At 35.5% G+C, this 15649-nt stretch overlaps 1 protein-coding gene across 4 annotated transcripts in view; it reads right to left on the bottom strand.

Annotated features, from left to right (window-relative positions):
• LOC131548338 (ephrin type-A receptor 5) overlaps positions 1-9124 on the bottom strand; it is an 88032-nt gene extending 78908 nt beyond the window's left edge. For all 4 annotated transcript variants that reach the window (XM_058789579.1, XM_058789580.1, XM_058789582.1 and 1 more), the window contains exons 1-2: positions 8865-9124; positions 4619-4683 (exon numbers count right to left, since the gene is read on the bottom strand). In XM_058789579.1, coding sequence (XP_058645562.1) covers positions 4619-4683; positions 8865-8955 — 156 coding nt within the window. In that variant the 5' untranslated portion in view covers positions 8956-9124. The remainder of the gene's footprint in view (positions 1-4618; positions 4684-8864) is intronic.
• Positions 9125-15649: the final 6525 nt, after the last annotated feature.

Raw genomic sequence — 15649 nt, 5'->3', positions numbered from 1 at the left:
AGCATCTTGATATGCCACACCTGTGAGGTGGATGGAGTATCTCAGCAAAGGAGAAGTGCTCACTAACACAAATTTAGACAGATTTGTGAGCAATATTTCAGAGAAATAGGCTTTTTGTGTACATAGAAAAAGTTTTAGATCTTTGAGTTCAGCTCATGAAAAATAGGGGCAAAAACAAAAGTGTTGGATTTATAATTTTGTTCAGTGTATATTTCCATGAGTAAAATAAAGTCTGTGGTAAAAATATGTAACTTGACAATACTTTGACAATTCGTTCTACAACACACAACACATACCGAAAATGCAAATTATGAAGCAAATATATTTGAAAACATAAGTTTCTAATAAGTTACTGGATAAGACAGTTCGGGAAGTCTCTCCTCATCCGTATTTGATGTTTAATATACATTGATGAGCAGTACTTCAGTTTAATGCGTGCAGGTCTGCCTGGAGAAACCAAACCAAACAACCAACAAAATGGAGTGCTCCTCATCATGGTTGTGGCTGGTTAGGCTAAAAACACAAATTAACATCAAAGAGATAGCTTTTATTACTCGTGATATTGTGTCAGGTCTGGATATGACATGTTTTTACAGAATAAACTACAATTAGTTTAGCAACATGCTATCATTTGGACATCAAATGTGAGTCTCCTGTGTTATTCATATGAGGAGGACTATCTGCAAGAGGTTTCTGCAAATGAAGAGAAGCTCAAATCAGTCACTTCTGTTCAGTTTCAGTTAGTATGCTGCCTTAGAAGGTATGGAGACACTAGGTATTAAACAGAGACAGCAAAACTAATGTTTGACCTCTTTTTCAGAGGTATTATATAATAATGCATAGTAATCCTTAGGTTGTTTAGGCTTCTCTTCATATGTTAAAACCCTAAATAGTTGTTAACCAATACCTAGATACATTAAGAGGTTTTATACGCCATATTTCACATTTGCAGTGTAAGTGACCGGCTTTACTGAGTCTCTTGAAACTGCTGAGCTGTTGCTAAATCTCACACTCCAGACGCTCTGTTGAATTAATATGATTGTGAGTGTAGTCGACTCTAACAGCATAACAAACATCCCAAGCCTCCCGGAAACCAGCATCTCCTCCCTAACTCACATAATCAATCTGAAATCTCCTGGGAATTTCCCAACCTTTCCAACCTTTATTAAAAAAAAAAGAATTATGTAAGTGATTCATTTCACGTGGGGACTTTCTCTTTGACTGCAGTTTGTAAGGTGATGTACAAAATACTGTATACTTTCTGTACACATGCACCACATCACTTTTCTTGTACAATGAACAAAACAAAGAAAGAAAAAAATTGTTTTCAAACTGTTTTTTTTTTTTTCTTTCTTTCCTTCTTTTTGGATTTGTGCTATAGTAGAAAATGGTAATGATACATATCAAGGTATTACCATCTGATATTGTCACCTTAGTATGATACAGTATTTTTTGTTAAATGTAATTTTTTAAAAACAATATGGATGTACAAACAGCTAAATAGTTTAACATAAACATAACAAAGTTTTTGGAAAGTCGCACCACATGACGTTTTACAACCTCAACCTTGTCTTGTCATAAAAAAAAAAAAAAAAAAGTTAAATTATTTAATAATGTTATTTTTGTCTGTAGGTTGCTATAAAATTCCTTTCTTTTTTTTTTTTCTTCCTAAAAAGTCGCACCACAATACTTGATTTGGCTGACAGATATTTTGCTAATTTGTATTTTTTGCAAAAAACAAGAAATAACAACAAAAAAAAAAAACTTTTAATGACCTGATTTCAAATAAACAATGACTGTTTATTATTGTCTTTTTAGATCAGTGTTGAATTTTGTTTACATATTGAATCACAGTTTTCTTGTGTATCACTATAAAGCTGCTTTGAAACAATCTATATTTTTAATCTATTTCAAATAAATGGATGGGACAAAAAAATGGCAATATATTAATATCAAATACTACTATTAATGTTATGATTAATCATATTTATAATATTAAAATTAAGATTAATAGTAGTATTTAATATGTGTCTGATATTGGTACCTGGTAATCTAGTCTGTGAAAGCTAACATGTTCCTACTTAACATAAAGGCCAGTACCTTAATTTCTTTGGAAATGGTATTGGAAAAGATTAATTTAATTGACTTAAATTTAAATGATGTAACTGACTTTGAATGAATGAACGAACGAATGAATGACTTCTTTACAACATGACTTGAAACATTAATGAAAAATCAACATATTAACAGCTAAACCGATTCACCCGGCCCTTAAAATCAACAGTTTGATCAAAACTCGACACGTCTTGCATAATAGCGATACTAGTTAACATCCCAGGCTTGCTGACATAATCTCAGACAGCACGTGTCACCCTTGAGTAATTTGAACATCTAATAATAGAGCAAAAATCATTTAATCTCAATAGCCATTGAGGAGGATGTGAAAAGCCCTCTGCTGTATCTGACATTGATTTATTGCTCTCCAGATTTCACGTCATATTCAGGATATCACACAAGGATGTTTGTATTTCCATCTGTAAGGAGGAATAATCGTCTCCCTTAACAGGTGTTATCCAGCGTGCCTGGAGACTTTAGCATCTATTGTCGGCCTGTATTGTTGCATTGGAGGGCAGGTGCAGGTAAGCACAATACAAGCGCTCTTTTTTACCATCACAACAGGAAACTGAATTAAGCTATAACTGCACACTGTCGACACTGGATGCAGGCCATGCTAGATAACAATAAAGGCCTCTAAACAGCAGCTGGGACGAGCAAGCTGATATTGAGAATGGAGAAATCACAATGTTTGCACAGTCCTAAAGCAAACACACTTTTCTAATCAAAATCTCAAAATCCAAAAAGTGAGCGCTGGGTCAGTCCTAAAGGTGTGCAATAGTTGCCGTCTGTGATAATATCACAATGGTTGTGTTCATGTGCGAGCTGACATTATTGAATATATATCTCACTCACAAAAACATGTCTTGAGTATCCAAAAGCACTGACTGTGTGAAGAAGCCTTTAGGATGCAGTTAAAATGCCCCGATAATTCAAGTTATGAAAGTAAAAGATATCCCTGTAAAGGTTTGCATTTTTTGTATTTACATAGTTAAGTAATATCAAACAAGAAACAGTTCAGTTTTCCTAAATATTAGCATGTGGGTATGATCGCAAATGTCATATTAATTGTATGCAACAGTTCAACAAACACAAAGTTAATGTTGAGTATGTTACATTGTTTTGCTGATGAAAATAGTTCCAAAAAAAGCCAGAGCAGAACATTTGCATGTCTCAGAGCAACACATAGTGATATTTCGATCATGAATAAATCTGTTTTCGAATGATTTGCTTGAATGAATGATCCAATGAATTACTCATTAAGACATGGATTTGCCGCCACCTACTGGCATATTTTTTTTTATTTGTCCATGACATGCCTAAACCTATGGAAGCCCTTTTCTGACACAAAATTAAATAAATAAATAAATAAATTAAGGTATTTGTGACTTTTTATCTAACAATCAAATTTTTTCCTTGCAATTCTGCTTTTTTTTTTTTTTTTTTTTGCAATTATGACAAATAAGTCACAATTGCGAGATTTAAACTCGCAGTTCTAAGAAATAAAGTCACAATTCTGATAAATTAAGTCAGATTTTATTTTTTATTTTTTTCAAAATTCTGAGGTATAAACTCGAAATTGTAAAAAAACAGACTTTTTTTTTTCCTCAGAAAAAAAAAAAATTCTCCCAATTTTGACTACATATCTTGCAATTGCGACTTTATTTCCTGCAATTCTGACTTTATAGCTAGCAATTGCGAGTTCATATCGCACAATTCTGAGAAAAAAATTGGTGAAAATGGGCTTCCATATAGGCTAGCCATGGTACCAGCACAAAAACAAACTCATTGAAAAAAATCCCAATAAACATATTTAATTAGATATAATTTTTTTGTCAATATCGCACAGCCCTAGTCAGTGCACTATTCTTGTAACAGCAAACTGGCTGATGTCATGATAAGAAGTTAACATAATGGTGTTGCTAGTTTTTTTGGGTATAAAAACATCGTGATACTGACAGACCTGAAGCAATACTAGGATATTTATTTTCATGTTCCGTTCGAGTTTGTAGCTGCTTATTCCTGTCAGCTTGTCAAAAGCAACCGAGATACTCAACACACGTTCCTTTTCTGCTGACAAACCATTTCATGTAGCTTCAGCTTTCTTCACTTTGGTATTCTCAATAGAAATAGGGAACACAAAAACAGATATGTATATAAAGTTGGCCATTTGTCATTAAAATTCAACACATTGTTCAGCGGGTTTACCAATCGGCTGGCTCGACAGAAATGAATCACACTCTGAGTGTCACAAAGAAATTAGAACAGCAGGTTTAGTGTGTCTTTGTGCCTCTTTTAGAACAAAAAAGGGCTTTCCCTTCTTCTCTGTTTGTCTCTGACCTCTCGTAGTCCCTCTCTCTCTGTGCTGCGCTCTCCATGTTCTATTATTTTTCACTTTGAAACTGTCTTTTCTGCCGTCGAGGGAACCGGAGACCTTGAGATGTTCTCCTAAGCCGGCTCTTAACTCAAAGTGCTGAGAGACAGGAAGATGTGTGGAACTCACCCCATTCTTCGGGTAGGCGACCCACCCCAGGTCACCAATTACAGAGCGAGAGTCCAGCAAGTTCACTGCGGGAGAACAAGAAACGGGGACAAATCAGTGATCTGGAGTTGTAAAAGCAATATAGAGAGAGCATATGCAGATCACAGTTCACATTAGATGTTCTTTATCGCAACATCGTCTTGCTCAGGTCTTGTTCATTTTTATAGATTTCAGTAGCACTTTATTTTACAGTGCCCTTGTTACATGTACTTACTGTAGTAATAACAGTAAATTATGCATAATTACAAGCAACTATCCCTAAACTAAACTCTAACTATATACTAAGTACATGTTGTTAACCAATATTGCATAGTAGTTACAATGTAATTACACTGTAAAAATTATATAAACTAAAGTGCAAACTGGATTTCTGTACATACACTGTACACACATTCTTCAACTTTGTTTTAATAATTGTAGGCTACTTACATTATAATTATTATCACATTAAACACACTTTGTCACAGTGTAATCTATAGTTCAGGGTGACTGCATTAGATTTTCTTAGATGTATGTACATATAGTACACATAATCAAATAGTTTTTTTTTTTTTTTTATCCCTTAATGACAATATAGTTTGAGTCTATTTGTTTTCATAAACATTCATTAGTATGAACATGCACATATGCATATAATGTAAATAGATTTTACATTTTATTAAAAGTATAATGTATTTATTCAAAGTCAAATAAATTGACTCTACGAATTACATAAATGCGATCATCGATGACCCTTAAAGAATATATGCATGTCAGTAAAATGTTTTAGATGATGACGATTTGTTTATATTGTAACAGGTCCAAAATTAATAAGGACTTGCAATAATAAAATAAAATTAAACAAAACAAAACAAAACAAATTAAAATAAAATAAAATAAAATAAAATAAAATAAAATAAAATAAAATAAAATAAAATAAAATAAAATAAAATAAAATAAAATAAAATAAAATAAAATAAAATAAAATAAAATAAAATAAAATAAAATAAAATAAAATAAAATAAAATAAAATAAAATAAAATAAAATAAAATAAAATATGATTTAGAGAAGAAGAAAAAATGTGTTTACATTTTATATTAGGTGGCCTTAACTACTATGTACTTACATCAAAAAAATAAGTACAATGTACTTATCGTGTTCATATTGTATTGCAAAACACTTTTGCTGCTATTGAGGTGGGATACGGGTAAGGTTAGGGACAGGTTTGGTGGTATGGGTAGATTTAAGTAAGGGATGGGTTGGCAGTGTAATTGTAAATATAATTACAGAAATTAATTACAGATGTAAGTACGTACAGGTATTTTTAAAAATGTGCAGAATAAGTGCATTGTATCAAGTGATTAATTTAAATGTAAGTACATAGTAGTTAAGGCCACCTAATGTAAAGTGGGACCAAAAATTCCCTTGAAAATCAATCCCAGAGAGAATATGTTATGTATCCAGACACTTCACACCTGAATACCTGCAAAAACAAACTGAGATAACATGGGCTTGTTGCGATATTGATCTAAATGTTTCAGAAAATACCCTATAGAAAATATAAAAGAACATGGAATAATATCTGTTGTATAATCTTTGCCCTTGGTTAAATTGAGTGCACATTCTGTGTGAGATGTATATTAAACAAGCCAGTCTTTCTAGATTATTGTGCCAGTATTTGATACACAGAGTAGGTCACAGGTTCTTTTTTATCTGCTGGAACCTTTTACGAATGAGTACCGCCACAGCTAATTAGATGACCTTTACATTCACAGTCCGATCAGGGCTGAATTTTAATTTGACCTTGTGTTGATCAAAGGTTGTGTGGCGAGACTGTTTAGCATGTGTGAGATGACTCACAATAGCAATATCATTTTGGGAATCAAAACAACAAGCTAATGACTAAGAAACAAACACAAATGTCACAATGGTGCTAAAAAAGAAGATTTAAAAGGGTAAAGATTAGTTCATCAAAACTTCTGAAATTTAAAGCACAGATTTAGAATATTTTTTGCACTTCATGCCCTAATAAATAAGACAAAAAGCTGGATGCGGAAAATGGTTATTGATCTTAAATATTACGTAACCTCAAATTTCATAATGATTTGTGGGAACACTAAAATACATTTACATTGTGTCCTATTTAAAGGTTTCTAAATTAGGTCTAAATGTGTTTCTTTTGAATGACAGACATTGATGTACATTGTCCTACTTAAACTGAAAAAATATCCTGGGGAGAATCGCATAAATCTAATTAGCAGGAAGAAATACAGTTCTGAACTAGATAAAAGAGAGGTTATGTCCATCCTTAGGCAAATACAAATGTCAAAAGAGGTGCAATATGTGGAATTCTAACTTCAGGAAGGGAAAAATACACTTTAAAACTGAGAAAAGAAAAACAGGATAGTATGTTGCTGAATATTTAACGTAAATATTCTGATTTGTTGCCTTTCTGCTTTGGAATACTCAAGGTTAAACAGTCCAATTGTACTGTAACTGAAAATATTGTCAATGTTCATTTGAAAGTGCATTACAGATTACAGTTCACGGCAGGTCGCAGCTCTCTGAATCGACAGGTTTGCTGAAATTCTAGCAGACTTGCCGCTATTGTGATTTTGGAGTGGCCGATGTCCTTGTGCGTCTGCTGGGCCATTGTGCCAGTCTGTGTAGGCACCCGAGTGCCCTCCCCCATCCTGCTCTCATTTTTATTGTGCCATCATCAGCGTACAATCAATCAACTCATCCCCACACTTGTCATTGCACTATCCATATGCTGACTTCTGCTCATTAGAATATTTACATATTCTATAGTCTGCGCACTTCAGCTTGAGTGATAAATTGGAACACATCAATTTTACTTGCAGATAATTTGTTGACATTTCCCATGGTATCACCGGGTGAAATCTTTTTTTTTATGTACGCTAGTTAAAACATCCAGTAACTTGAAAGGGTTTCACAGGAATACAGTTTTGTATCCTGGGAAATAAAGCTGTAAAATATGGAATATGATTTGTAGTCGGTGCCTGCTGTTCTCTGACCACTACAAAGCTAATTTAGGGAACTTTGATGAAGCCGTGTCTGTGTTTCCTTTGTCTTTACGCCTCTAATGCAAATGCAGCATCCCACGTGTACACATCAGCTCCCACAAAAAAAGACGTCATATTTTTTTACCAAAAGTGCCATTGTGGTCCAATGCAACAGATATATTTTAGTTAGTGAATTTAACCTTTGAAAATGAAAGATTCATTTAAAACCTTCATGAAGTTCCTCGTATATTTTTGTTTGTGTGCGCTGTGGAAATCGTATTATAGGCATTCAATTCCATCTATCGTTTTAATATCAGTGTCTTGAAAGATTATGCTACAACAGGTCTTTAATAGACCATTGAATTGACTCTTGTAAAGCTTAACGGTTGAGCTTCACTGAATAGTGCTTTCATTCTGATCTGAGCTGTGATTGTGAATGGATGTTCTTACTGAACAATACAGTTCATAAAATCTTTAAAGGGACCCAGTGAACATGTTCAAAGGCAATGAAGCGACTCACGATATTCTTTATGAATTCATGTTTTCATAGTGAATTGAGATGTTTAGAAACCACCTGCCTGAGAGTTTGGTGAACTGTAATCACTGATCTTCACAGGAACTTCTGCTCCATTAAATGGTCTGGTGTGAAATCATTGTTGGCTTTATGGATAATATATTACGTAATGCTTCACATATCGTGCTGTGTAGAGAACATTTCTGTTGGAGAACCATGATACACATTATATGCCACAAACCTATAGACCTATAAAACGTTCTGGATAAGATCTGACAGATGTTTGATGCATTGATACTTTTCTAATGTTCTGTATTTATTGCAATATGTGGTAAATATGGTTCTATTTAAAACCAAACAGTTTCACAGTCTAATGCCATTTTAGAACCTTTTTAAGTTCTACTAACAACTTCTTAAAATTATTTTCTGGTCATTTGTATCGTGATAGTGTAGCTTTAATCTATTTAATCTTTAATCTAACATTAATAACTTTCGTTTTAGTCTCCAAACAACCATATAGCAACCCAAGAACCGTATGGAGCCAAAAACGGTTCTTGATCTGAAGAGCGTTCTTTGCTGAACCTTTATCTCCGGGACTGTATAGGCGGAATCCAGTGACTGTCAACCATCAATCCCTGCAAACAACACCGTTCCCGCCAATCCATAACAACAGATCCCGTGTCTTACCTTCATTACCGGGAATGCAGAAAGTCCTGAACGCGCCGAGACTGAAGACGCAAATCCAGGCGATGTAACTCCACCGTGAACGCATGCTCATCGACTGAAGAAATGTGCCAAATGAATGAAAGTACTGGACTCACATCAGCACCGAAACGATCCTGAGAGAGTTACGGGGGACATGAGGAGCGCGGAAGGTAGTTACGCAGGAATAAAAGCACATTTGAGCGGAGAGCGTTGAGTGTTGAAGCGCTCCGGTTTGAGACTCGCGGAGCTGTCAGACACCCACACAGCCGACAGCATGAGGAGGAGGAGGAGGAGTAAACGATTACAGCTCGCCAATAGACATCGATGACTGCTCATGACACCAGACTCATCCAGACTAATGAAGGTGTAAGTCAGACGAATAATGCGAAAAAATGACAGCCATGTGCACATTCAGTCGTATATTATATTGATTGTGTTGGATTGATATTAAGCTGCAATTTTCCTAATGCGAGTAATGAAGCAACACTTTCTATTAAGCCTATATGCTATATAATCCCATATAATATTCATCTATTGAGGCAAAGATTATATACTCAGTAACACGGTATATCCTGTACATAGACATAGGATCATAAACAAGTTTAATTAATTATAAATCTATCTATCTATCTATCTATCTATCTATCTATCTATCTATCTATCTATCTATCTATCTATCTATCTATCTATCTATCTATCTATCTATCCATCCAGCCATCCGTCTATCCACCTTTCTATCGATTTTTCTGTTGATCTATCAATTTATTCATCTGTCTCTCTATCAATCCATCCATCGATTTATCTATTGATCTTTCAATCTATTCATCAATCTATCCATCTATCCATTCATCCTTATATTGATTTATCTATTGATATATCAATTTATCCATCCATCCATCCATCTATTGATCTATTGATCTGTCCATCCATCCTTCTATTGATTTATCTATTGATCTGTCATCCATCCTTCCATTCATCCTACTGTTGATTTATCTATTAATCTATCAATCTATCCATCCATCCATCATTCTATCAAATTATCTGTTGATCTATTAATCTATCCATCCATCCATGCATCCTTCTATCTATCTATCTATCTATCTATCTATCCATCCAGCCATCCGTCTATCCACCTTTCTATCGATTTTTCTGTTGATCTATCAATTTATTAATCTGTCTCTCTATCAATCCATCAATCCATCCATCTATCGATTTATCTATTGATTTTTCAATCTATTCATCAATCTATCCATCTATCCATTCATCCTTATATTGATTTATCTATTGATATATCAATCTATCCATCCACCCATCCATCCATCTATTGATCTGTCCATCCATCCATCCATCCATCCATCCATCCATCCTTCTATTGATTTATCTATTGATCTGTCATCCATCCTTCCATTCATCCTACTGTTGATTTATCTGTTAATCTATCAATCTATCCATCCATCCATCCATCCATCATTCTATCAAATTATCTGTTGATCTATCAATCTATCCATCCATCCATGCATCCTTCAATCAATCAATCTATCTATCTATCTATCTATCTATCTATCTATCTATCTATCTATCTATCTATCTATCTATCTATCTATCTATCTACATAAAATAACTCAATAAAATGTAAACAGCTGGAATAATGTGTGAAAAAGTTTGTGACATTAATATTGAATTAGCTGTACATATATTTATTGTGTTGTTACATTAAAAAAAAACATTCAGGGTTAAAATGTTTTATTTACAAGTAATGTCTGATAATTTGGCTGATTTAATTTGTGACACACATTAAACTATAACTATTCATTAAAACAACAGGTCCCACTTTATATTAGGTGGCCTTAAATTTAAATTAATCATTTGATACAATGCACTTATTGTGTACATAAATGTTCTTACATTGTACTTATATTGTTAATAATGCCTTAATGTAATTACATCTGTAATTAATTTCTGTAATTACATTTATAATTACACTGTTGACCCATCCCTTACACCTTAACCTACCCTTAAACCTACCCATACCACCAAACCTGCCCCTAACCTTACCTGTATCCCCCTCAATAGCAGCAAAAGTGTTTTGCAATACAATATGAACACAATAAGTACATTGTACTTATTTTTTGATGTAAGTACATAGTAGTTAAGGCCACCTAATATAAAGTGTGACCAAACAACAAGCTTGTGCAACATAAAAAAGCAGGTCAACATCCAAAAGCAGGTCTGTATTCACAGAGCAAATGTGATTTAAGCTCACATGGCCTTTTTTCCGTAGCTCTATTTTTCACTGCATTCTTAAAATCCAAATGTAAGCCGAAGCAGCACTTCCACCCACAAGATAAATGTGGCTCAATGACTGCAGTTCAATCTCTTTCATCTGCATGATTATACATATTCCCGTGCCGTGCCCTCCCGACACATCCCACGCTCCTCAGCGCTTGTCCTCATTCACCAGACACTCAGAGAAATTCAGCAGCCGACATCAGACCCAAGCTCCTCCTGAGTTCAAAACGACAAGCTGAAGAACAACAGCAAAGGGCTTTGTCTTCTGATGTCAACAAAATCAGGTGAGGAAAGAATTGGCATATACAAACCAATCCATAACAACACCATTGTCTCGGTTGCATGTGACATCACAAAATCATGGTCAGGATCTGATACTAAATGTCTCGATCACAATAAAAATAAGGCCCAAACCTCTGCAAAAGTCTTAAAATCTGATTAAATGTATTAAAGACAATCTATCTAATTTAAGGTGTTCACACTGGGTTTCCGAGCACACCTATGCATTGCTGAGTCATTGATAGGCGGTTGCTGCTGTATAAGCTGCCAAAAGTCACTTCAGAGTCTTAAACCCTTCCTTCAACGTAAGTTTAATTGCATCTTTTGTGATGCTGGAATGGATCCGCCAAGACATGAAAATATCCAATAATATTAGTGAGGCTTGTCTTAACAAGCTACACAAATTACAAAAAAAACAAACTGGAGATAGATGGATTACAGTGTGTGTTTGGTTAAAATGCACAAAGCTTTTTTTGGAGTACTGCATGCACAGATTTCCTGCAGGTCTAGTTATATCTCATTTAAAATGAACAAGCTGCCACTTCTAAATGAAAGAGTGAACTGGACTTGTCATGGACTGCAGCGAAGCCCAGGCCTGTGTGATGCTGAAGCAGCAGGGTCTTTGCCGCTGCACTCAGTGGGGAGGCTCGGTTTGGGCAGACACAGCTGAGCTGTCGCTACTGATAATCGTGTCCTGGCATTAAAGAGAGCGAGGACTTGGACAAAAGTACAGGAAGAGGAACAGTTTGAGAGTCAGCGCACAGTCTGAGAGCAGCACACTAGTGCATTGTGGGATGCAGAGGGTGACTCAGAAGCCAGTGGGTAGTCATAACTGACAGAATACAAACTATAATATGGTTCGACATAAGAGAGCAGTTCACAGAACCGTTTTACACACTAAAAGTGTTTTGTGATGACATTCTTGTTACAGCTCTCTGAGTGGTCAATCACTGCGTTATGCAGTCAAGTATTTTTTTTTGTTGTATTTATGTCCAGTGCAGACAATACTGTATATGAAAGCTCTTTTTTTTATGACATTTAGTTGCACAATCCAGGTTCAGTGGTTTTCAAGTTTTTGGTTTTAAGAAGATGTATTTGTGTTTAGCAGTAATCATCACAATGGTAGCTTATACTATTCTGGATAAGAGACACAATGAATCAGCTGTGAGCAAAGTGACATATATCTGATGTAATAAAGCCACTCCAAATTAAAGCAGTTCACCAAAGCGTTGTAGAGATGAAATTCTCCAATTTTGCTGCTAATAATGTATTGTATTTATTGGTTACACTTTATTTCAATAGTTAGATATTCTACTGTATATAAGTAACTCAGCTAACTCTCATTAGAGTATTAGTAGACTGTTAGGTTAGGATTAGTGTTAATAAGTTGACAAATACTTGAAAAGTTACTTATAGTCAATTGAATGTGAAAAAAATAAAGTGTTACCTATCTATTTGATACAATATATTATCCTTATGCCCAGTTTCACAGGTTAAGCTTAAGCCTAGTCCCAGACTAAAATGCATGTTTGAGATGTAACTGAAAGCAACTTGTACTGACATAACGTAAAATATGTCAGTGCCACTGATTTGTATGAAAATGCTCACCAAGCTTTTACATGTTTTCTTTGTTAATATATATATATATATATATATATACAGTATATATATATATATATTGTGACGGATCAGTGGCCCTCCCCCTCATTATCATCACCACCCCGTCCCTTATTCGCCGCCCTTCACCAGGCTCCCGACTGGAGTGGGTGGATGAGAGGAGGGGCGTGGGATCAACGCGGGCTGGCGGCGTGTGATGAGGCACAGCTGGACTGAATGAAGCCTCATCACCGCCGCTGTTAAATGCCCAGCGCGCCTCTCCTCGAGAGACCGGTCTCTTCCCCCGTGCATGCACGCTGGTGTCCTCGTGGGTCCAGGAAGGGTGTGTTGAGGGACTCGCGCCACCCAAGATGTGAGCTGCCGAACATGTGAGTGCGCCACCCAAGATGTGAGCTGCTGAGCCCGTGAGCCGGGTGAGAGCCGCACCCGTACGCGGTCGTCGGACCAGAGATGTCGGGCCGTATAAGTCCTGCCGAAGGCCGAGCAGGTGAAGAGGAAGAGCCGCCGCTTAGAGAGAAGCCGCCGCCCCTCGTGTCCCGGCCAGAGCGGGAGCGTGTGCGGCCACCGGGACTCCGCCCCTTCCCTGGACCCTTCCCTCCTCCTGGAACACTGCCCTCCTGCACAAGCCCCGCAGCACGACGAGGACACCAGACCCCCCCCTGTTTATTTTGGACACTTCTTCCCCTAGACACTTTATTTTGTTAATAAAAGCCTCTCCGAGGCCTGACGCCACACCCACTGTGTCTGTCGTTGGCTCCTCCCGTCACAATATATACACATACACACACACACACACACACACACACACACACACATGTTGGTATATGTGGTTTACGGGGACTCTCCATAGGCGTAATGGTTTTTATACTGTACAAACCGTATGTGCTATTGTCCTACACCAACCCTACACTTAAACCTACCCCTTACAGGAGACTGTCTGCATTTTTAGATTTAAAAAAAAAAAAAAAAAACACCATTTAGTATGTTTTTTAAGCCTTTTGATTTATGAGGACATAGGCAGTGTCCTCATAAACCACTTTCAAATTGTAATACCTCTGTCATACCCATGTCATTATACAAATTTGTGTCCCCGTAAACCACATAAACATGCACACACATTCATACACACGAATATATATATATATACATATATACATATATATATATATTTTTTTCATTTTAGTTTTATTTAAGGGTTAAGCAATTTTGTCATGCTTTGTCATTTTTATTAGTGCATTTAAAATGTCTTTAAAGTATTTATACATTTTTATTTCAGCTTTAGGTTTAGTTATTTTAGTACTTGAAGTTAAACTAGGTGAAAATGAACTAAAATATTTAAGCATACATTATTATTATTATTATTATTATTATCATTATCATTATCATTATTATTTTGTTTCATTAACTTTATGTTTAATTTAGGTAACAGAAGGTTTTTTTTATGGTTTCAGCTTTAGGTTTAATTAACTATATCTCTCAGATGTGAAGTGAATCAAACTGATGCTCCCCATGTTTCACTGCATGCGCTTCAGAGTCATTAATAAACTCTGGATCAAACCCTGAATTGGCAGAGAATGGTTATAGCGAGTGTTGTGAACCTGCTGAACCTGATCGAAACCCGTTTTGATATATTTAGTCTTGTCAACTCTAAACCTACTCACAATCACTAATCACAATCCCACAGTCTACTAAACTGTGAGTAACAGGCCATAATATTTTGATTACTATATGTACTCACCACTTTTCTAAACTTGGCAAGTGGCACTGAAGTTCCTAATTGTGCATTTCACTTCAATTGTGCCTCTATTGACCAAACATGAAGCTCACGGAGTCACTGGTCACTGGCCACTGCCAGAGCTTTTCTCCCTTTATTCAAAAAGCTTGACAGTGTGACAGTGAAGAATAGCAGTGATTGATCACCTCATTGTTACACATGATTTCATTAACAATGAAAACAAAAGCAGTTTGGAAGCTTTCAAAAACCTCCCATTTCCAAGGGTGATTTAGTCTTTAAATGAAACTGAGAGAATTACTTCATGAAATTACTTTGAAACAAGATTGTTGGTTGTCCATGTAAAAGTCGCTGCCATCGTACTTGGCTGTTTCTGGTTTCCAGGGCGTTGCTATGGAGTTCTGAGTGATTTTTGTATGCTGCTATGCAGTTGCTAGGATGTTATGAGCAGTTTCTGAAGTATTGCTGAGGGATTGGTTCCTGGACTGAAGGGTTTGTTCAAACCATAAATGCTGACTTTATAGATAAGTTTAATTAACTACATTAGCATTCTTGGTGCATTTCCAACATGGAATTATATATATATATATATATATATATATATATATGTAATCTAAAATCTGAGTTTCAGAGTAATTTGAGTTCATCTGAAAACTCTGAGTTCTCACAATTTTGAGTATACATATCCCAATTTCAAGTTTACATTTCACATTTCCAAGTTTAAATCGTAAAATTTTGAGTTTAATCTCACATTTCCAAGTTTAAATCTCACAATTCTGAGTTTATATTTCAAAAATCCAAGTTTACATTTCAAAATTCTGAGTTCACAATTTCGAGTTTAAATCTCACA

The sequence above is a fragment of the Onychostoma macrolepis genome, chromosome 10 (assembly GCF_012432095.1).
Source record: "Onychostoma macrolepis isolate SWU-2019 chromosome 10, ASM1243209v1, whole genome shotgun sequence".
NCBI lineage: Eukaryota > Metazoa > Chordata > Actinopteri > Cypriniformes > Cyprinidae > Onychostoma > Onychostoma macrolepis.
The sequence above is the reverse complement of the archived record's forward strand: the minus strand, read 5'-3'. Positions and strand labels throughout refer to the sequence as shown.